This window comes from Ictalurus furcatus, chromosome 1 (genome assembly GCF_023375685.1).
Source record: "Ictalurus furcatus strain D&B chromosome 1, Billie_1.0, whole genome shotgun sequence".
Classification (NCBI taxonomy): domain Eukaryota; kingdom Metazoa; phylum Chordata; class Actinopteri; order Siluriformes; family Ictaluridae; genus Ictalurus; species Ictalurus furcatus.
Genome location: NC_071255.1, coordinates 6,606,795 through 6,629,183, shown reverse-complemented (window position 1 = coordinate 6,629,183; position 22,389 = coordinate 6,606,795). Strand labels below are relative to the sequence as shown.

Here is a 22,389-nt window from a genome sequence, read left to right as displayed (position 1 = left end):
TTGTGCGGGGCTGCTCGTGGACGGTGAGAAGCCCGGTTACGGAGCGACGTACGAGATCACGAGGAGTAAACGAACACGCTGACGCGGTGCGAAGGAGCGCCGTGTGATCGTCACCTTTTCATTCGTAGTCGGAAGGAGAGATACAAAAACTGAACCGAAGCTCAAACGTATGCAAAAACATGTGTCCTGCGGCAGCAGTGCGTTTATTATGTGCCTGGCGAGCATCGGTGTCCATGGAGGCTTCGGTCGGAGGACGTCCTCAGTCTTCCCCGAGCCGATTCCCTTGTCCCCAGTTGTGACGTCTACCGTCTCCTCCTGCTTGTTCCTGAGGAGCGCGTCTCCTGACGGGCGGGGCGCCGAATCCGGAAGCTCCACCGCGTCGATTCGGAAACCACCGATAGCTGTGGAAAAACAAGGCTGTTGAACGAATACTCTAGCCTCGACTAGACACGTTTAGTCAAAGCAGATGTTATGTAACAGATGTTTGTCGTGTCTTACAGCACAACAGCAGCAGATGTGATGCCGAACAAGTGCGTAATGATCGTTGTGGAAACAGTGTAACGAGCAGTAGCAGAATAAAGTCTGGAGGACCAGCTCAATCACCTGATCACCTCACCGTACACATCTCTAGTTCTTAGTACACGATCTCTCTTGTATAGGTTTATACAGCTTTATCAGATTCATGAGTATATCGATTTATAGTGTTTTTGACCGAGAGTGAAAATGCATTGAGACTGAGTGCTTACAGGGTCTGTGGCGTGGACAGGAAGGATCTGCCGTTCAGGTCCATGGGATATTTGAACATGAGGAAGAAGTAAAGATGGCCCACTAAATTTCCAATCAGCTCGTTCACAGCCCTGAGGAGAGATTACGACAAAACCCAGATGGCAACTGTTAGATTTTCATCGACAGGAAATCCCCAAACTCTTCAGAACAATAATTCTATGCCTTTAAACTTTAAATGCATGAGGCACTGAGGCAATTCTGCTCCCAAGGGCATGTTTTGTTGTCGCACAAATCAAAATACACACACACACACGCACTCACGCTTGAGAATATAAATATCAGTTGCAGAAGTCGGTATAAAATAGGAGTCTTTTAGAGACTCCAAGTTTGGAAGCCAGGTTGTCGCTGACTCTGTACAGCGGTGTGTGAGGATGACTAATCATAAGTACTTGTCTCATTCTTGCTACCAAAAAAAAAAAGACACTGAAACATACGTGGCATAACCCTGTCTTTTTTTTCCCTTCTATGCAAAGTGTTCTAAAAATCCACACGCTAAACTGTGAGAAGATAAAATGAAGGTTCTTACGAGCCACCGATGATGTAGTTGAATCCCAGAATGACCCAGGGGAGATAGCAGGCCTGCAAACATTTGCTACAAGTGTCAGAATGCTTTAAAAGGTACTTCGATGCAGTCTGAAGAGAGAATACGTCTGCGAAATTGGATTTCTACCTTGAATCTCGTACCAAACCAGAAGGACACGATCATGTCTCGGTTCATTTGGGCCCACACGTACAGCACAGACATGATCAGAGGGATCATCAGGAGCTGCGGGGAGAGGACGGGAACGACACGTTTTTTAAACGATTACATTTGTATTTCAGTCTGAGGTACACACGGACTCGTCTTTCGACAGCTGCACAGACAGATGAGGCTCTGAAATGTGTAACCGAGCACAAACGAGCAGCCGTAAGCACTACTGTCTGTCCAGGATCTTGTCCAAGATCACACTTTTTCCATTAAGAAGACCTTGACATTTACAAAAAAAAAAAAAAAGATGCACTCGTCTTTCTACAGTCCCTCATCATACACTCCTTTATTTCCATTTCTCCAGCCGTGTGTCCCGACCGCGTGTGCGATTCCTAACATTAAAAACTCGGTCCGGACAGGACTCCGTCGTTCCCTTTCGGCTCGAATACCGAACGAGTAGTGAAATGAATATCCTAACACCATCGAGGATAAAACGACAGACGACGACTTACCTGCATGTCCATCATCAGTCCTGTTATCTGGGTCATGTAGATAAGGACAATCACACATCCAGGACAAGGATCCAACATTTAATAAAACATTTTTTTTTTTTTTCAACACACACACATATCGAAAGTCTAAAGGATACAACAATGCAAATCCAGTTGAAGAGCAGCATATACACGTAGTCCGCTGGTCTTCCATCAAAGGCTCCTGGAGGAGGAACACGAGCTTAATGGAGTTCTGACTTCATAAAACAGTGGTGTTTATGTGTGTGATTAAAGGTTTGTAGCTTAATCATTTCATGCTGTGTTCACTCGCTTGCAATTCCTTTAACCTCTTTTTCCAACATTTACGCCAGAATGGTGGACCTTTTAAAAATAAATAAATAAATAAATAAAGCGGGTAATTTCATGACTGGAAACGTTCTCAAATCGACATTCAAATACTGCGGCTGAACAAAAAAAAAAAAAGAGGTTTATTTCAAACTATTTTACTAGTCCTTGTGATTCTTTTAAACGATCCGGCATTCGACTCAGTGTTTCTTTACATCTGAAAACAGCCGGATGTTCAATTCGCGAGTGCGTGATTTAAATTTTATTCACGTTATCCTAAACTGATCTGGGACCAGTTTCACTGCGAAGAACTGAAGCCAACAGCAGACTCCTATTTTACACTAACAGAAAAAAAACAAACAACAAGCATTTACTTTAATATTGTTCATCCTTATTAATAAACTAGCAACATTTATTATTCAGATCTCTTCTTCATGGTGTAGATCTGCTACGTGGAGGGCGGAGAGTTAAGCATACCTGTTTCCAGTCTGGACGAGTATTGATACAGGAAGTACAGATTGACCATGTATAGAAAACCGGTTCCTGGCCCAACTGGGAAATACAGTGTCGAAGATATCGGTCTCCATATCTGCAGAAAGACCAAGTGATTAGTGACGCATGAAATCACTGGGCATGGTGGCGTTGTCCCAAACTCTAAAATTTGCACATCTGCTTCTAACACCACTTTACAGTCATTCTTTTCCACATCAGTCTCCTGTAGTCTCACTGGCTCCATGAACCATGAGCTGTTTTTACACACGACTGTGTAACAAGGGTAAAGTTAGCTGCATTATCTACAACATCCACTAAGACGTTATACATTATAGTCGCTGTGCCCTCTGTGTAGTGGCAATAAATGGCAATAAATAAATACTAACCACTAATTATCTGATTACCTCGCTGGCTATTAGCAAAGTGCAGGACAGGCGAAATAAGCACAACTCTCATTATGTTTTACAGCTAGTAAAAACTCTTCTATTGGAACGCCAGTGTTTAAGATTTGTGTTGTTGGCTACTTAAACAAGCAAACATTTCATCCTCTTTGAAACAGTGCCTATTAATAACGCCGATACACTATCAAACAGCACGTAAAAATGACTTTTTGTAGTAATTTTCACAATTTAAATGAACAAAAAACAGATCAGGCACATGGAAAAAAGTAAGTACACCCCTACGTTTACCACACCTTCAAATCCATAAAATTTCGAATCGGGTGTTGAAGATTGGGTGCCAGTGATTAAGACCTGCTTAGGGAGTGCAGGTGGAACCGGTCTTATTTACACCCGTCTCATATCTGGTGTCTGGTGTTCCCTTTGTTATTGAGGTGTGTGCTGTCTTCATGCTAAGATTTAAAGAGTTCTGTAAGGCCTTCAGAAAAAAAGGTTGTGGATGCGTATGAGTCTGGCAAAGGATGTAAAAAGATCTCCAAATTATTTGAAATACATCATTCCACTGTAAGGAAAATCATCTACAAATGGTACAGATTTCAAACGACTGCCAATTAGTCCAGGACTGGCCGTCCCAGCAAATTCACCTCAAGGGCAGACCATCTGATGCACAAAGAAGTCTTCAAGAACTCCCAAAATTTCATCACAGGATCTGTTAGTAAGTCTTGTGACTGTTGGTGTCAAAGTACATGTTTCTACAATCAGAAAGAGATTGCACAAGTTTGACCTGCATGGGAGGCGAGCCAGGAAAAAGCTTGTGCAACACTACAGTTTGGCAATGAGTATATAGGCAAAGACTAGGCCTTTTGGAATAATGTGCTCTGGACAGACAAATCAAAGATAGAGTTGTTTGGCCACAGTAACAGCAGATATGTTTGGCGCTGACCACAGACAGCTTTTCAGGAGAAGCACCTCATACTAACTGTGAAGCACGGTGGTGGAAATGCTATGGTTTGGGGTTGCTTCTCTGCCTCAGGGACTGGACAGCCTGCATTCATTGATTCAACTTTGAATTCTGCATCATATCAAAGAGTGCTTGAAGATAATGTGATGTCATCTGTCTGAAGGTTGAAGTTGAACTGAAAGTGGACCTTTCAACAGGATAATGATCCTAAGCACACGAGCAAATCCACCAAGGAATGGCTCAAAAAGAAGAAATGGAGGGTTACGGAATGGCCTAGTCAAAGCCTGGATTTGAATCCCATTGACATGTTGTAGGGGATTTGAAACGGGCAGAACGTGCAAGAAAACCCTCAAACATCATGCAACTGAAAGAATATGGCATGGAAGAGTGGTCAGATATTCCAGCAACCTGGTGGACAATTATGCAAAACACCTTCAAGAAATTATTTCACGTGCCCTGCAGGAATTCCAAACTCACGCGCCTGCTGCAAGACTCTCTGAGAGGAGACTCTAAAACCATGATGTGTGCAAACATTGGACCGGCGGACTACAACTATGATGAGACCATCAGCACCTTACGCTATGCAAACCGTGCAAAGAACATCGAGAATAAAGTGAGAATCAACGAAGACCCTAAAGATGCGCTCTTACGCCAGTTTCAGAAGGAGATCGAAGAGCTCAAGAAAAAGTTGGAAGAAGGAGAGGAGATCTCGGGGTCAGAGGGCAGCGGCTCTGAAGAGATGGACAGAGGGGAGGATGAGACTGCAGACGGTGGAGAGAGACGCGGGAAACGACGAGGAAGGAAGAAGGTGTCCCCGGACAAGATGGCAGAGATGCAGGTGAAGATCAAGGAGGAGCTAGACATGGAGGAGGAACAGGAGGAGGAGCACAACAAGGCACGAGCAGAGCTGGAGAAGAGGGAGAAAGACCTGCTCACAGCCCAGCAGGAACACCACCTTTTACTTGAGAAGCTGTCTGCTTTGGAGAAGGTGGTGATCGTTGGAGGAGTTGACTTGCTGGCCAAGGCAGAGGAGCAGGAGAAGCTTCTACAAGAATCCAACAACGAGCTGGAGGAACGGCGGAAAAAGAGCCGAGCAACTCCGCAGAGAACTGGAAGAAAAGGAGCAAGAGCGTTTGGACTTTGAGGAAAAATACACCAGTTTGCAGGAGGAGGCCCAAGGCAAGACCAAGAAATTGAAGAAAGTCTGGACCATGTTGACGGCAGCAAAGTCAGAGATGGCGGATCTGCAACAGGAACGTCACCGAGAGATCGAGAGCCTGCGGGAGTACATCCGCCAGCTCGGCAGAGAACTCCGTCTGCGAATGCTAATCACTGACAACTTTATCCCTCAGGAATACCAGGAAACGATTGAGAATCATGTAGACTGGAATGAAGACATAAGAGAATGGCAGCTGAAATGCGTGGCTTACAGCGGGAACATGAGAAAACAAACCCCTGTGCCAGATAAGAAAGAAAAGGATCCGTTTGAGGTGGAGCCGTCTCACGTGTATCTTGCGTATACCGAGGAGAGCATGCGCCAGTCCTTGATGAGGCTGGAGAGGCCCAGGACCTCGAAGAGTGGCAAGGCCAGACCCAAGACTGGACGCAGGAAGCGTTCGTCCAGGCCAGAGACTGCCGTCGAGTCCCTGCTACAGTGATCATCTTCATTAGTTTCTGGCTGCAGGATCCGGGCCAGTCGTTTGCATAAGAACGGATTGATGTTGGATGTGTAAAGATGTACGCATCTGGACAAAGGATACTGAAGTTTTGGTGGAGAAACAGGTATTCGTTGTACATGTGCTGGAGTACTGCAGTTCTTTATGCGTGTTGTAAAGACACTTATTCGTTTCAGAATGTGCATTCAGCAAATGATGATGATAAATTTCTTCTTTAACCTCAACACAAAACTGAAAGTGTAACTTGAGCTTCGGCTGATACGTGGTAGTTTCAGGCACGACACGGCTCCTCAGGATGTTACTACACTGATGCCCTAGCTGATTAGCTTGTAGTCTTAAGCGAAGCTACTTCAGATATGAATCACATGCTTGATGCTTCTACCACTGGCCTTTTTGAGGTTCCTTTTTAGTCTTTGAACTTGATGTATGTATGTATGTGTGCTCCTAACCCGATCTGGTGAGGGATTTGGCCTGAGAACGTGCATGCTGCTCAACATCAACTGTAGCGTTACTTAACACTAGCTAAATGCTTTCGCTTTCATTTCATCAGCAACCACATGCGCACTGTAGTCGAAGATGAAACTTTGCATTTGCCATTGTTCATTTATTAAATTATTCACCTCATATTTATATGTCCCGATCACATTGGTATGTGTCGATTAAAGATAGACGAATAATATGGTCCGGAAAAAAAAAAAAAAAAAAAAAAAAAGAAGTTATTTCTGCAAAAGGTAATATTAACTTTTGAGGCCAAGGGTGTACATACTTTTTCCTCAGAAGAATACCACATCTACTGATATTTCTGCTGAATAAAAAAAAGAAGCTAATTTTCCTTGTGGTTTTGTTCAAGTACATCAACTTCATTAATCGGAAACTGATTCAAAGATGCTCAAACGTTTGCTTGTTTAAAATGTGCGCTACATACAGAGTAAACACCAGGCTGTGATTTTTCATGGGCACTCACGCTGATCTGCCCACCACGCATAGAGTGATGAAGGCTTAGCTCTAGTTACCATCCACTTCAAATTTCCCCACAAATCAAAACAGGAAACTTTTATTCGATGATTTGTTTTGTAGAAGCTTAAAATTCACCATGACAATGCACCAGGTATTTGGAGAGGTTCCTTCGATCGTCCTGAAATTTGAACTCAAAATGTTCCGATGACTAACGGAGAGAATTGACTGCTGAGCTACAACTGCAGCGCACATCTAACTGGCCAAAAATTAATCTGCTCATTCATCCGTTTTAGCCTGGTAACTCCCTGGCATGGAAAATGGGTCAGGAAAGAACGGGCACTCCCCCCCCACCCTTTTCTCTGTACATCTTCAGTATGAAGTAGGGCTGTGACGATTATAGCTTCTTTCCGTCCTGTTCTGACAACGTTAGTGACATAGTGTGACGGAGCGTTTGAAATATGCAATAAATCACTTCGGCCTATTTTCTAAAGAACAAACAGACCCTGCTAAATTCATTGAGAACAGCTTAACTAAATCCGAGATGTTCAGAGAAGCAATTGTTTTTGTGCTTAGAGTCAAGTCTCATGTATTTACTAAAATTTAAGGCCAACATGGGTTTTGCTGAACACTGAAGACATTTGGGTGAACATGATGATGAACGACAGATCAGAATTTCAGCTTTAATTCAGAAAGGCTGAAGTGTCCTTGGGCAAGATGCTACCCCCCCACCCCCGAGGCCCGCCCCCAACATGATGCTGGTACCACCCTCATGCTTCACAGTTGGTGAGCTTCAGCTTAAAAACCTCCCCTCATACATCTTCATGGGCCAACAGTCCAATTTCTTCTTTCATCTGACCAGAGAACACTCCTCCAAAAGGCTGGGTCTTCATCCTGGTGATGATCAATCTTCAGTCTGACTTTTTTTTGTCGCTCTTGCACGACTTTGCCTTTCGGACCAGCGGTGAACGTACACACCTGGTGCCTCCAATTCAGTCAACGCGGTGTATTAAACGTTTGACCCGCTGGAATTCTGGTATAGTCGATTAGATCTTAAATAAGTCCGTTTCCAATCGATGACCTCGGATGTGAACAAACTAGATGCGCTAATTTACGTAAAATAAAACTGTATGATAACATGAACGGTGTGGAAAAACTGAGGTTGTGGAATTTCTTCTACCTAGGTGTATGTAAACCTTTGGCCCCAACTGGATTATAAACTACAACTGCTAGAAATCAGGCTAGACAGAACACACTCTAACCAAACAAACTAATCCTACTTAGTGTGCTTTAATGCGTGTTATATAAAAGCGACTTATTTTCTAATGCTGCATTTATTCGATTTAGAAGCAAGGATGCCCTGCGATGGATAGACACCCTGTCCAGGGTGTACCCCGCCTTGTGCCGATGCTCCCTGGGATAGGCTCCAGGTTTCCCCACGACCCTGAAAAGGATCAAGCGGTATAGAAGATGGATGGATGGATGGATATTTCTAGAAGAGAAAAGTCCCAGGTTCTTACAGGAGGCGTTGTAACATTTCCAGACAGGCAGGTGGTTTAGCTGCCTTGTAGCTCCAGGGTCCCCAGCTCAGGTTACTGTGTGTGCGTGGATTTTCTCCGGTTTCCTCCCACCTCCCAAAAACATACCAGAAGGCAGACTGGCTAAGATAAACTCTCCATAGGGGTGTGTGTGTGTGTGTGTGTGTGTGTGTGTGTGTGTGTGTAAGGGGCACTGTGATGGACTGCACCTGTACTGCTGCAGTTTCCCCTAACCTAATAACACTCGCACTGATGTTGCACTGTAAACTGATATAGCGACGGCAGTGATACTAGTGTATTCGGTTATCGTGCACTTCGCCGCCTCACACCGCTCCACCCTGTCCTGAAGGTCTACATCTCTCTGTGCCGAGCTGCAGCCTGCAGTGCAGAGAAAAGTGAGTTAGAGAAAACACACACCACAGGACTGCATGGGAGGAGAACGAGGAACGAGGCTGAGAGAGACGAGAAAAACAAATCGAATAGCGTGTTTGTTAAAGCCAAGTGCAGTGTGTCCTGGACACTAAATGAAATATGAAACATTATTAACACATTCTGTGCTTGAAAGAACGTCTTGCTTTGCTTGACTGCTTCACTATTGCCAGATGTTCTCTCCAAAGCAATTTAAAAAGTGAGGCAGAATTCAATCTGAGCAAAGAGCTGAAGGTGAAAGGTCTTGTTGTAAGCTCTGAAGCAGTGCCGAGATGACTTCGGTTTCCAATCCAACTCATACAGTGCAGTGAAAGAAGGAACCATGTCGGCGTCAGAGTGCCGTAGCAGCTGTTCCTGCAGCAGGTAAATGTCGCGAGGTATCACATGGTGATCTGTGGTTTTGTTAAGTTATTAGAGATATCTACAAACATCAAGGTACATTGTAAGAGATATATATATATATATATAAAAATGCACATGATCCAAATTGTTTGATCTCCAACTCAGTTTTGTACTGCTGTTTTAACTGTAGCACTAATGTTTTGTTTTTTTTAAATACTTTTTTGGTCTACCGAGTCCTGTGTGTGTGTCAGCGTGTACCATATTCTGCAAATGTCTTCAGCATGATCATACAGCCCGGCTACTGAAACCTAATGCAAATGATTTTGACTCGAAACTTTCAATTCTTATTAAATCATGTGAAAGACACGACGTTTCAAATAAAAACAAAAATGTCCCCACTTTCAAAGCTGAAAGATGTACTCTACATATCCTCTTATTGGGAGCAAACAGGCAAACTTGTACAGAACATGCAGGTGAGGGGAAGCCTATAGTGTATATCCCATATAGTAGAGTTGTGGTACTCGAGACTGGGCTGGTCATAACGCCGCTGAAATTTTATTATATATATATATATATATATATATATATACACACACACATCTGTCGAAAAATATTTTCCCACCACCACCCGAGACCATAAGATCATTTGCATAAACAAACAGCTTACAGTCGTAGTACAAACATGTAAACGTCCACTTCGGCACGTGGAGTTAAAGAGCACCTATATATTTCGAGTGACTATGTTTCCAGTTACTTCACCCTCTTGTGTTCTTATAGGAAGCACAAGTAGAACTTGTAATATGTTCGCTCTCAGAAGGTTATACGAGCCAAAACAAATGCTGGTTTTGAATGCATTTCTATTTACCAGCTGAGTGATCGAATGAAAGGAAATGGGCAAATCTTGCAAATCTTTCTGTGTGTTATACTGGTTCTGTTGTATTTCTTGAAAAAAATTTTAAAAATCATTTATATAACTAGCTAAAAAATTACATTGCAGTGCCTACTAGAAGAATGGGTGATGTTTAACACGTCCTGTGTGCTAATCTGCGCAAAAATGATCATCCCAAAGTGAGTTACTTCAACAGAAAGTTCATGGAGGGTCAGGACATTGTCTGGACTCGGCTGTGTGTGAGGTGTTGTTCTCTTCTTTAACCCGAGTCATACTGGCTGTTGACTCAGACTCTACTGGCCACGGTCTTGGTCTTGGATCAAACACTTCTTTACACTTTACAGTACTCTTGAGTAGGGAGCCATCTGAGATTTCACCCTGATTTATGCCAAACAAACAACTTAAATAAATAAATAAATAAATACTACATAAGTATTGTTTCTCGCCACAGATTTGGCAGTTCAAGCGGTTGAGTCCAGTACATACCGCACTTGCTGTGTTCTGGGCGCCATCTTGTGCCTCGGAAGGAAACACGGCTGCACCAAACCAGTCGTTCACTATTATAACAGTGTTATACGTATTTATACACTTATACCTAATGTGTGGGGTTTTTTTTAAAATACTATTTCTCTATTTTACTGTCATACAAACTCGTGGCTCCTCATTCAAAATTCGACTTTGTTTTCTCACTATATTCTCGAACTTTCAGAGGAATCCGCGCAGAAACCTGCACTGCTGAGCCAAACAAACAAACCCCAATAAAAACCCTCGTAGAATTTGTAATGGAAACTGTAATGGTCCCTGTGCGTTTCTACTGGTAATTTGTTGCCTTCTATTGGTGGCATGTTAGGTCTAGTGGGTACCATTAAGGACCAGTAATGGTAATGGTTGGAACAGTTAACAGCGAAACGGCTTGTAATGGTATTTGTAGTGGAAACCATTAGAATTTCTGTGATGGTTTCTATTGGGTTTTTTTTTTCTTTTCAGCATGGTGGACAGAAACCTGGAGAGGCTATTACTACTACTACTACTACTACTACTACTACTAATAATAATAATAATAATAATAATTCTCACTTAGCACAGAATCTAAAACTAGTAATATGAGAAAGTGCTGGACGCTCAGAAACCCGGAAGTACTCATTATGGCTGGATCCTAAACCTTGTTTAGACTCACAGTGCACTGAATTATATCACTAACCAAGGGAGATCTGGATACAGTCTGTTAAATACATGTAGAGGCGCAGAAGGCTTCATGTTCTACCCGATATAATATACTTGTATACGCACTAGCAGTTCGCTGACAATCCCCACTGTGCACTATGTAGTGGAGATCAGTGCCATTTGGGACACGACCCCAAAGGCGATTTCCGGTGTTTGCTTCACTGCAGTACTGACACGCGGCCTGTCGGCCTCATTAACACTCTAATCAGATTTACCCGGTTCACATGTTTGCTTGAACTCACCTGGAACTTATGAAAGAACTCCTGCGGCCACAGCACGAGATAGGCGGGACTGATCAAGCCCAGTTTTCCTATAAGCGGCACGATGATTGACCCCGCGAACCAGTAGCGCGTGAGGAACGGGACGCTCCTGAACCAGTCCCCGATGTCTGACATCTTTCCATATGATTATACACAGATCCCACCAGGTGTGTTTAATAACGCCTCCTGACTGGGGTATGAATATCCCTGTACGGCCGCGCTGGAGTCTGGTCGCAGCTGCTGAATCCTGTTTCGGTATCTTCTATTTTGGTTCAAACCTACTCTTACTCCATTTACAATGACGTGGCCGCGCACGAAACGCTACTTTCCCCCACCCGTTTTCCGCCCTATCACTTTTCCGGCGTCACTAGAGTCTCTCATAGGTACGAAGTCACATGGGGTTAAAGGGGATATCCAATCAGGAAGCTGCTCGTGGGTACTACTCCCGCTTTTAGCCAATCACAATGTAGGCGGCGGAGATTGTCATAACGCGAGTGGGGACAAAAATAACTCGAATCGAGACATCCTAGTAGTGGTTCTCTGCTTTTGTGTGCGAGTGTCACGATAAAAGCCGCCGTCTAGCAACAGGATTTTTCATATAAAAGGTTGACATCGTGACCCTGACGAGAATAAAGCGGTTACTGAAGAGGAATGAACGAATGACTTACAGTTTATAAACCCCCCCATTCCAAGCATTCCCATTTAGATTCCAAATAGATGTTCAAATCTGACAAAAATCACATTGTCCATGTCAATGTGGGGTTCCTCTGAATTCTGTGGGTTCCCCCCGATTCTGTGGGTTCCTCTGGATTCTATTGGGTTCCTCCGGATTCTGTTGGGTTCCTCCGGATTCTGTTGGGTTCCTCCGGATTCTGTGGGTTCCTCCGGATTCTGTTGGGTTCCCCCGGATTCTGTTGGGTTCCTCCGGATTCTGTGGGGTTCCCCCGGATTCTGTTGGGTTCCTCCGGATTCTGTTGGGTTCCCCCGGATTCTGTGGGGTTCCCCCGGATTCTGTGGGGTTCCTCCAGATATTGTGGGGTTCCTCTTGTGCTCACTGTTAAATTGCCCCTAGGTGAGAATGAGTGTGTGAGTGTGTGCATGATGTTAGGGTCCCGAGCTGAAGGGAAACTGTAATACTACAGCACACAACATCCTATACAGTTCTGTGCTTCCAACAGTTTGGATGAACTCCCACATATGAGTGTGATGATCAGGTGTCCACAAACCTTTGACCATCTAGTGTATGTTGTTTGTAGGAGCGTGCTGTTGTAGCCTAAGAATTTCATCGCATGACGTTCGTCTCACACCTTCAGGGTTGGGGGTTTGATTCCCGCCGCTACCCTGTGTGTGCAGAGTTTGCATGTTCTCCCTGTGCTGCGGGGGTTTCCTCCGGGTATTCCGGTTTCCTCCCCCAGTCCAAAGACATGCACGGTAGGCTGATTGGCATGTCTAAAGTGCCCATAGTGTGTGTAATTGAGCCCTGGGATGGATTGGCACCAGGGTCTACCCCGCCTTGTGCCCCATGCTCCCTGGGAAGGCTCCAGGTTTCCTGCAACCCTGAAGGATAAGCAATATAGAACATGGATGGATGGATGGATGGATGTTTGCTCTGTATTCTAAATAAACCTTGACCTGAAGATGTTTTGAAAGCACATTTCTGAGGTCAGTTGTACTTTAATTGTAATGGGGTGAAAAGTAAATTTATGGTTGCTTGATTGTTGTGGTAAATTAACTATAATATCTGGAGAATATAATATATAATTAGTAATTCATTCATTCATTTATCTTCAGTAATTGCTTGATCCTAATCGGGGTCGTTGTAGATTCAGAGCCTGTCCTTGGATATATCCTGGATGGGACACCAGTCCATTACAGGGCACACACACACACACACACACACACACACACACACACACACACACACACACATTCACATACGCATTCACATCTTGTTGCTATTTAATGTAGCCAGTCCACCTACTGGAAACCAGTTTACACACAGTGAGAACATGTGAAACTGGGAGACGGCAAGACTACCTGCTACAGCACCCCAACTATTATTATTATTATTATTATTATTATTATTATTGGACGCACGGTGGCTTAGTGCACGTTCGCCTCACACCTCCAGGGTTGGGGGGGCCACGGTCCTGTGTGTGTGGAGTTTGCATGTTCTCCCCGTGCTGCGGGGGTTTCCTCCGGGTACTCCTGTTTCCTCCCCCAGTCCAAAGACATGCATGGTAGGCTGATTGGCGTGTCCAAAGTGTCCATAGTGTATGAATGGGTGTGTGAATGTGTGTGTGATTGTGCCCTGTGATGTATTGTCACCTTGTCCAGGGTGTACCCCGCCTTGTACCCCATGCTCCCTGGGATAGGCTCCAGGTTGCCCATGACCCTGTAGGATAAGTGGTATAGAAAATGGATGGCTGGATTATTATCATTATTACTACTACTACTACTAGTAGTTTTAAAACTACTACTTACTACTAATAATACTAGTAGTACTCAAACTACTACTAATAGTAATAGTAGTAGTATTCGTAGTAAAGGAAAAATTCACAACCGCTTTTAGAGACTTTTATTTTATCGTCAAAAACCCGGAAGCTTTTCTTGTGGCGCGTTACTTTGGAGCGGTGGTGAGCTGCTAATAAAATTAATTTGTTCAAGTTCTAGGTGTTTTATAGTACGATTTTTGACAGGCGTCTTATAGACACGATGTTACTGCGTTTTTAACGGTGCAATAGGATAATCAATTCACAACCACTTCCGCTTGCTTAGCTGGCTAACGGTGCTAACCTGTAAACAAACCAAACTCAGAGGCGCCTTCTCAAAGAGTGCGCACTAGCACACTTCGAAATAGTATGGCAAAATAGTACTCCACATACAGGAATACATCCCTCTCTCCCTCTCTCCATCTCCCCCTCCCTCCCTCCCTCTCTCTCTCCCTCCCCCCCTTTCCATCTCCCCCTCCCTCTCTCCTTAATGAAACAGTATTCCAGAGAGATGTCCCTGAACACCATTCAGCCCCAGCTGTCCTCTCTGAAGACATGTCAGACGGACATCAGCACAGGGATGGACATTGTGTCAGAAGTCGCTCTGGATCTGGTCGAAGCTCAAGGTGACTTTAACAGTAATGAGTGAGGAATAAACATGTGGGGGCGTGCTGTTGTAGGAAAATAAGCAACGACAGATTGGTCCTGAGGGTTTTATTCCTAGTGTACTACAGCAGTTTACCAACATTAACTATGTATTAGTATGGATTAAAGAACAACACGTCGTACTTTTTAACCGTTAATAGTTACATTTAGTTCCTGTTAACACTAAACTTTATAACAGTTCTGAACACGTGTACCTCCGGCTGTTACGAAGTGCTGACATTGGAGACTCCTTCCAAAATGTCTTCTCACATAAGAGTGCACCATATTGTACCATATATGTGTAGGAGGTTTTGTTGTTGTTGTTGTTGTTGTTAAATGCATGATTTATTACTAGACCTGTGGAGCTTCCATCAAACACTACCAGTCAAAAGTTTAGACACGCTCGTTCTGTATTTTTATTTCAGCACACATTTTAGAATGATAATAAAGTCCTCCAAATAAAAATTAGCATCTTCAGAGTAGACACCCTTTTTGCCTAGAATTTCCTGAGATGCTTTTTAAACAGTATTAAAGGAGTTCCCACCGACGCTGGACTCTTATTGGCTGCTTTTCGGAATGTTTCGCTCCGAGTCGTCTGTTTAAAAAAATATATTTTTTTGTAAATAAAATGTTAGTTCTCTGATGAATATGTTGGCACAGTTATATTTTTGTCTCCGACACCGATTTCAAACGTTTAATCACACACCTTCAGATCAAAAGATTTTTAAGATCATAAGAAACGTTTAAGTCAGGGGTGTCCAAGCTTATCCGGAAAGGGCCGGTGTGGGTGCAGGTTTTCATTCCAACCAAGCAGGAGCCACACCTGATTCCACCTGTTTAATCAGTTGATCTTGGCTTTCAATAGACTCAGGTGTGGCTTCTGATTGGTTGGAATGAAACCCTGCACCCACACCGGCCCTTTCCGGAAAAAATTGGACACACCTGGTTTAATTCAAGTGTCTCCAAATTTCTGACCGGAAGTGTACAAGTACCTATGAATTAGTTGTTGCAGTAGAACATATTAGACCACGCACATTATTATACACCTGCAGTTATAGACCTGTAGCTTTAGCTTTAGCTTTCACAAGTTGAAATAACTCGGTTTCTTATGTAAATGGGAAAATGTGTGAGGAAAGCCACTCGGCCAAGTCCCTTTAGGAAGTGGAATAATATGTCACGATATGTTTTCATCAGGGAGTGCTTCGTGCAATTCACTGAGCAATAGAAATTTCATAAACAAAGATTCTTGTATAGATGAGAAGTATTAATATTGTCCACACTTAAAAATTTTTTTTTTTTTATTGCAGCTACAGATGACAGTCCAGGTCTGAAGAAACTGGATCAGATGATGTTGGAATGTGCCAAACTGGACAGAGAGATCAACTGCTTTGTGGAATCTGTCGAGCAGATGGTTGCTCAGGTTGGTATTTTTGCTCCTTGTGACATCACAGTGTTGCTTTCCAGTTTTCTCACCGAGCTCCCACTTATTGTAGGTGAGACACGAGCCTCCAGACGCCATGTTCAAACTGAAAGACTCAGTAAAGGAGCGATTCGCTGAACGAACGGCTGCGGTCTCCGATGCTGACGTTGAAAAACACAGTAAAGTGGTAGCCTTCCGAGACAGCATCAGGAAATCTCTGCAGCAAGGTAATCCTCATTATTCCTGCAGGTGATCAGATGATTCCCTGGTGCTCAGTCCCATTAGTTTCTGGTTCAGAGGGGATTTAGTCTTGGCCAATTCCAGCTACCTACTGGTGTGGGCGAAGGGTAATGTGCTTCCTCCGAGATACATGACGCTGCCAGTCAGCTGCATCTTTTTGAACAGCCGCATCACACCTGGAGGAAAACACTGTCCGCTTCCTTTTGCATGCATGAGCGCACGGACACTCACGATTGGCCAGTGTCACTGTGATTGACAGTGTACCATCCCTCCCACACTAATGTAAATTGACCGATAGTGCCATCGGTTGATTTGGAAGAGGAAGTTGCTTAGATGCATTTGTGAGAAAATCACTTTCTGTTTGTTTGAGAGTCGAGTTTTCCTTTACAAGGCAGATTGTGTTTCTTTGCGAAATTCTATATTTATTTGTTTCGTTTTGGCACAAATTTAACTCCATAGGAGACCTCCTGGGGAAAACTAAGGTCACTGCTGGAAGTGGTATTAGTGAGGCCAGCAGGGGGCGCTCACCCTGTGGTCTGTGAGAAGCCTAATGCCCCAGTATAGTGAAGGGGACACTACACTGTAAAAACAGCACTGTCTTTTGGATGAGACATTAAACTGAGGTGCTGACTCTCTGTGGTCATTAAAAAATCCCAGGACACTTCTCGTAAAGAGTCGGGGTATAACTTATAGTCCTGGTGAAATTCCCCCACTGGCCCTTCTCTATCACGGCCCCCTAATAATCCCCATCTCTGAATGGATTACATCACTCTCTCCTCTCCACTAATAGCTGGTGTGTGGTAGGCGTTCTGGCGCACTATGACTGCCGTCACATCATCCAGGTGGATGCTACACACTAGTAGTGGTTAATGAGATCCCCCCCCCCCCCCCCAGGAAAGCGCTATATGAATGTAACTAGGTAACGCTTTCAAAGGCTATGAAATAATGTCATCATTGCTATTTATTTTAATATTTTGCTAAAAATGTGAGAGAACCTTTAATTGAAGCATTTATCCTACGAAAATAAAACGGCCCCAAAACATCCCAGATCCTCGTTATTAAATGTTTTTGGTTAAAATTCTGTTTTACAATACCACACATCCTATAATGCTTGTGAGATGGGAGAATACAGAGCAGGAATCTGAGACCTTTTCTCAGTACACGGTCTCTCCAGATCCTCCAGGGTCCTTCGTCCTCTCTTGTGGCGTCTTCTCCTTTCTCTTCAGTGGTTTTTCAGATCATGGCACCGGCGTGTCCATGTCAAATGCTTCATTTTGTGGTCCTTCAACCATATTTGTGTAGATCCGGACACATGTTTCAGATCATTGTCCTATAGGAAGACCCAACCATGACTCATTTGTAACCTCTTGGCAGAAGGAACTGGATTTTCATTTAAAATCTCCTGCTGCTACTACATCATGCTACATGGTGTATCCTAACAAGGTTCCCAGGGCCTTTGGAGAAACCCAGTTCCACAACACCCCAGATATACTCCACTATACGTTTTGATTGTTTTCTGTATCCTGTGTAACCATCTTTCCTTTTACACCAATGTCAAAAAACCTGGCTATTTTTGTCAAAACATAGAATACCGTTCCAGTCAAAGTTACAGTAGTGTCTAGCAAACTGTTGGCTCTTATTTATTTATTTTATGGTTAGACGAAGAGATTTTTATCGTGTGTTTTCATTAAAAAAAAATAATAATTCCCCTTGTTTATGACTGAGTGAATGGTGAGTTTTTTATACCAAATAAAAATGGTGTATTTTGCAGTATAAGTGTTGTAAAAGAAATCAGTGTGTTAATTAGCCAAAAGGTGATAAACCTCCCTGTATTTATTTTGTGTCTAAATGTATGACAAACTGGCTTGACTCTAATCTGAGACACAGCTGCAGTCAAAATTATGCAACCCCCATTGCAAATCAGGTTTAATGTCAAACTGTACAGACTTTCAGCTGTTTGCAAGGAACAAATCAAAGAAAAGCAACTGAAACAGTTCAACACCACGAATGCTTCAAGCGGTTTCCCCAAATTCAACTGAAAATGCAAATTATAAAGACTTCTCCAGTTTCAAAATTATTCAACCCCCTGAACAGAATCCCTCACAACAGCACAAATATGCAAAACGGGTGTTGTCTCAAGCACACCTGATGCATCTAATCAAGGGCTTCATTAGTTGTACCAGGTGTGCTTGAGCTGGAACACATGAAATACCTGAACTGGCTAGGGGTAGAAAATGTATAAAATACCTGGACGGGGCAGAAAAAGGAAGCTGCAACCAGATTTCTGAGAAAGCAGGTTGTGAAAAACCCTCGAGTGACTGCAAAAGACCTGCAGCAAGACTTGGTGGTAACAGGCAGTAAGGTTTTAGTGAGCACAGTAAGGCGCATACTAAATCATGCCAGAACTCCAAGACGTACATCACTACTGACCCAAGAGAACAAGAAAAATCGGCTCAAAATCATATAAATAAGCCACAGAAGTTTTGTGAATCTGTTCTGTGGAGCGATGAAACAAAACTGGAACTTTTCAGCACGATGGATCAGCGGTATGTCTGGAGGAAGAAGAATGAAGAAAGAACACTCTGTCTACAGTCAAGCACGGTGGAGGCTCGGTGATGCTCTGGGGCTGCTTTGTATCCTCTGGCACTGGAAACCTGCAGTGTGTGGAAGGCGAGATGGATTCATTGAAGTATCAGGAAATCCTAGGAGAAAACGGCATGCCGTCTGTGAGGAAGATGAAGCTGGGGCGTCATTGAACCTTCCAACAGGACGATGATCCCAAGCATACCTCAAATTCCACCAAGGCTTGGTTGCAGAAGAAGTCCTGGAAGATTCTACAGGGCCATCACAGTCACCTGACTTGAACCCCATAGAAAATCTCTGGTGGGATTTGAAGAAGACGGTTGCAGCACGCAAACCCAAGAATATTACTGAACTGGAGGCCATTGCTCATGAGGAATGGGCAAAGATTCCTCACGAACACTGCCAGAAGCTTTGCATCTCGTTTGCAGCAGATCATAACAGCAAAAGCGTGCTCTACTAAGTACTAAACATGCTTACCATGAAGGGGTTGGATAATTTTGAAACTGGAGAAGTCATTATAATGATACGTCATCATTTTCAGTTGAATTTGGGGAAACCACTCGAAGCATTCGTTGTGTTGAACTATTTCAATTGCTTTTGTTTGATTTGTTCATTGCAAACAGCTGGAAGTCTGTTTGCAAAGAGTCTCAATTTTGATTACAACTGTACTCATTCATGCAACTGTACATATATATGCATGTTATATACACATGTAATACTGTGTGTGTGTGTGTGTAGTAAATCAGATGGCAGGAGGAAGTGTAGAAGAGGAGCTGGATGAAGACATTGCTGTAACACAGAGCCAGACGAACTTCACATGTCCTCTTACCCAGGTATATAAACATCCATAAAAGCCTAGACGTCTCAGCCAATCAGTATGAAGTCTAGCTCTTACAGTGTGCTATTAATGCTGTCTTAATACTTTAAGGGATAGTTCAGCCAAAAATGAAAATTCTGTCATCATTTACTCACCTCATGTCGCTCCAAACCCATAAGACTTTGGTTCATCTTCGGAACACAAAGTCTTATGGGTTTGGAGCGACATGAGGTGAGTAAATGATGACAGAATTTTCATTTTTGGCTGAACTATCCCTTTAATACAAAGCAATCATCTTAAAAATCTTTGTCCATAGTGTTGATCTAAACATTTAACTTTGGTACTCTCAGGTGAACAGGGCCAAAACATCACCTCTGTAATAATAGAGGATTTATTTATTTAATAATCATTTAAAAAAAAAATACATAAAAAAAGATTGTTTATTAGAGCTGAGTTGAGAATATTTTTAAACCATTTGTTTTTAAGAAAAAGTTTTGTACTGAACAGAGGATAAAGATTATGATGATATATAACCTGTATGTTGCTGACAGGTTGAAATGGTCAATCCAATGAAAAACAAGAAGTGCCAGCATTACTACGATCAGGAAGCCATTCTGTCCGTCATTAAGATGAAGCATACCAATAAGAAGAAATGTCGGTAAGCTGAAGCAAAATTTAAACCGCTAAAACTAAAGATAAAAGTGCACTTTTTTTTCATTTAGCAGCAGGTAACACCTGGAAATATTTCTACAGTATCCTAACAAGCAGCACTAACTTTCCCTTTTCTTGGACTGGTTTTTTCCATCAGCTGTCCCGTGGTCGGCTGTGGAAACATGGACGTCAAGGAATCAGATTTGGAATCAGACCCGGTTATGAGGAGAATGATACAGAACTATAAGAGACAGAGTGGAAAGAGCTGAGTCGGACTCGTGGACTCGAGGCATATATAACTTCACCCATTGAGCAAATGCAAAAAAAAAAATAAAAGCAAATAAATTGTTAATTTTTCTAAACAAAAAACAATTAAATGTTAAATATGTATGTTCATGATCATGTCTGCGTTCATCAATCTAGACATATTCATACATGACTCGTGCAGGGATTTTATTCACTGTGGACTTGAGTCATTGTTAATCCCTGTAAAACATGTTTTATTTCTTTCACATTCACAAACTTCAAACCAGAGCCTGATTTTTATTCTGTAGAAACGTTACTGTAATATACTTCAGATCTTACAACAGCCATGAAAGTTCATCGTCTTTCCTCAAATCACACTGCATGAGAAGGTGAACACTGCAGGATACTAACACCATCAGGGGTCCTACACAATATTGTGGTGTTGGTAACAATGCACAGTGCAAATCGTATTGTTGTCTGCACCTTACCAGGTTTCCCACTTTATCGCGACTATTCAAACTCTCTGTGGAAACGGAGTGTTTTAGGAAACAGTTCCTGACGTGACTCTTCAAAGCACCTCGGGCATCCGTGTCCTATTTTTTCTGTAAAGTTTTCAGAAGCGGGATTGATCAGGACGAGACAGTACACTCCGTAGTGGAGTTTTTCCCTTCACCGTGTCTCCTGTTGGACACTGAAGTTAAGAAAACTCAGATTTTCACCTTTGTAAATTTGTAAATTGAACTGAATCCCTTTAAACACCAGCAATGCCAACGGTGCGTATAAATCCGGTTGCATTTAGCATGAAGGATGAAATTTTATTTAAAGCAGGTTTTATTTGTTCTTCTCATCATTCCAGCCCCTCATAATGACTTACAGTAATTACAATAAATTCTACTTGTATTTTTAAAAAAAAAGGAATTCCTGATTTGACCTGGTATTGAAAACACTTGCGTGATTATGAATGTGAACCAGCATATAAATTTGGCCCAAGGCCAATCCAAGCTCTGACGATTTTTTTTTTTTCCTAGTCAGAGACAAAGGGACACGGAAGCTTTCTTGGCATTACAGTACAGCGCACTACCACTTAGAGATGAGAGATCTTGCATAAGAGAGAGCTTGTTCTCTGCTTTTATTTTGTACCTGAACGTTGACAGGGACAGAGAGTAAATTACACTGGGGGAAATAAGTATTGGATGCGTCAACATTTTTTTTCAGTAAATATATTTCCAATGAGGTTATTCACATGAAATTTTCACCAGAAATCAGTATTAACTCTAGAAATCCACAAATATAAAGAAATCCACACGTTAAAGTCCATAAATGAAGTTATGTGTAATAAATAGGAATGACACAGGAAAAATGACACGCTAACGGAAATGTATTTAATACTTAGTGGAGAAGCCTTTGTTTGTATTGACGGCTTCAAGACGTTTCCTGCATGAAGAAATTAATGGGCCGCAGTGTTCAGGTGTGATTTTTGCCTGTTCTTCTAAACAGATTATCTTTAAATCTTGTTCAATTGGATTCAAGTCAGGTGATTGACTGGGACATTCTAACACCTTAATTTTTTTCTCTGAAACTAATCGAGAGTTTCCTTTGCTGTATGCTTTGGATCGTTGTCCTGCTGGAAGTCCACCCACGTCTCATCTTCATCATTCTGGTGGATGGCAGCAGATTCTTCTCAAGAATCTACCAGTAAAGGGCTCCATTCACCGTTCCTTCAGTTATATGAAGTCTGCCAGTACTATGTGAGGCTTCCACCTCCACACTTCACTGTTGGTGTAGTGTTTTTAGGGTGATGTGCAGTGCCATTTCTTCTCCA

General features: G+C 42.7%; 2 protein-coding genes and 1 pseudogene across 3 annotated transcripts; 2 read left to right on the top strand and 1 right to left on the bottom strand.

Annotated features, from left to right (window-relative positions):
• Positions 1 to 182: 182 nt before the first annotated feature.
• Positions 183 to 12,060, bottom strand: derl1 (derlin 1). The gene is made up of 8 exons (XM_053622089.1): positions 11,456 to 12,060; positions 2,788 to 2,899; positions 2,124 to 2,188; positions 1,987 to 2,013; positions 1,457 to 1,552; positions 1,313 to 1,365; positions 747 to 857; positions 183 to 401 (listed from the first exon to the last, which is right to left on the bottom strand). The coding sequence occupies exons 1-8, from the start codon at positions 11,606 to 11,608 to the stop codon at positions 260 to 262; spliced, it is 759 nt and encodes a 252-aa protein (XP_053478064.1). The 5' UTR covers positions 11,609 to 12,060; the 3' UTR covers positions 183 to 259.
• On the top strand, positions 4,368 to 6,552 carry LOC128606026 (kinesin-like protein KIF3A; annotated as a pseudogene).
• On the top strand, positions 8,540 to 22,094 carry nsmce2 (NSE2 (MMS21) homolog, SMC5-SMC6 complex SUMO ligase). Of its 2 annotated transcripts, none has more exons than XM_053622102.1 (7): positions 8,540 to 9,121; positions 14,465 to 14,591; positions 15,918 to 16,030; positions 16,104 to 16,257; positions 19,592 to 19,686; positions 20,222 to 20,328; positions 20,479 to 22,094. In XM_053622102.1, exons 2-7 carry the CDS (start codon positions 14,477 to 14,479, stop codon positions 20,588 to 20,590), a joined length of 696 nt encoding a protein of 231 aa, XP_053478077.1. In that variant the 5' UTR covers positions 8,540 to 9,121; positions 14,465 to 14,476; the 3' UTR covers positions 20,591 to 22,094. The 2 variants fall into 2 exon arrangements, with proteins under 2 accessions (XP_053478077.1, XP_053478086.1); XM_053622111.1 differs by lacking the exon at positions 8,540 to 9,121 and adding an exon at positions 12,599 to 14,109.
• The last annotated feature ends 295 nt before the right edge of the window (positions 22,095 to 22,389 follow it).

Coding starts and splice junctions, on each gene's coding strand:
- nsmce2 (XM_053622102.1), top strand. CDS start 14,477: ATGTCCCTGAACACCATTCAGCCCCAGCTGTCCTCTCTGAAGACATGT. Junction 16,258..19,591: donor CAGGAAATCTCTGCAGCAAG/GTAATCCTCATT, acceptor GTGTGTGTGTAG/TAAATCAGATGGCAGGAGGA. Junction 20,329..20,478: donor ACCAATAAGAAGAAATGTCG/GTAAGCTGAAGC, acceptor TTTTTCCATCAG/CTGTCCCGTGGTCGGCTGTG.
- derl1 (XM_053622089.1), bottom strand. CDS start 11,608: ATGTCAGACATCGGGGACTGGTTCAGGAGCGTCCCGTTCCTCACGCGC. Junction 2,189..2,787: donor CTCGTCCAGACTGGAAACAG/GTATGCTTAACT, acceptor TTCCTCCTCCAG/GAGCCTTTGATGGAAGACCA. Junction 1,553..1,986: donor GACTGATGATGGACATGCAG/GTAAGTCGTCGT, acceptor CTCTCCCCGCAG/CTCCTGATGATCCCTCTGAT.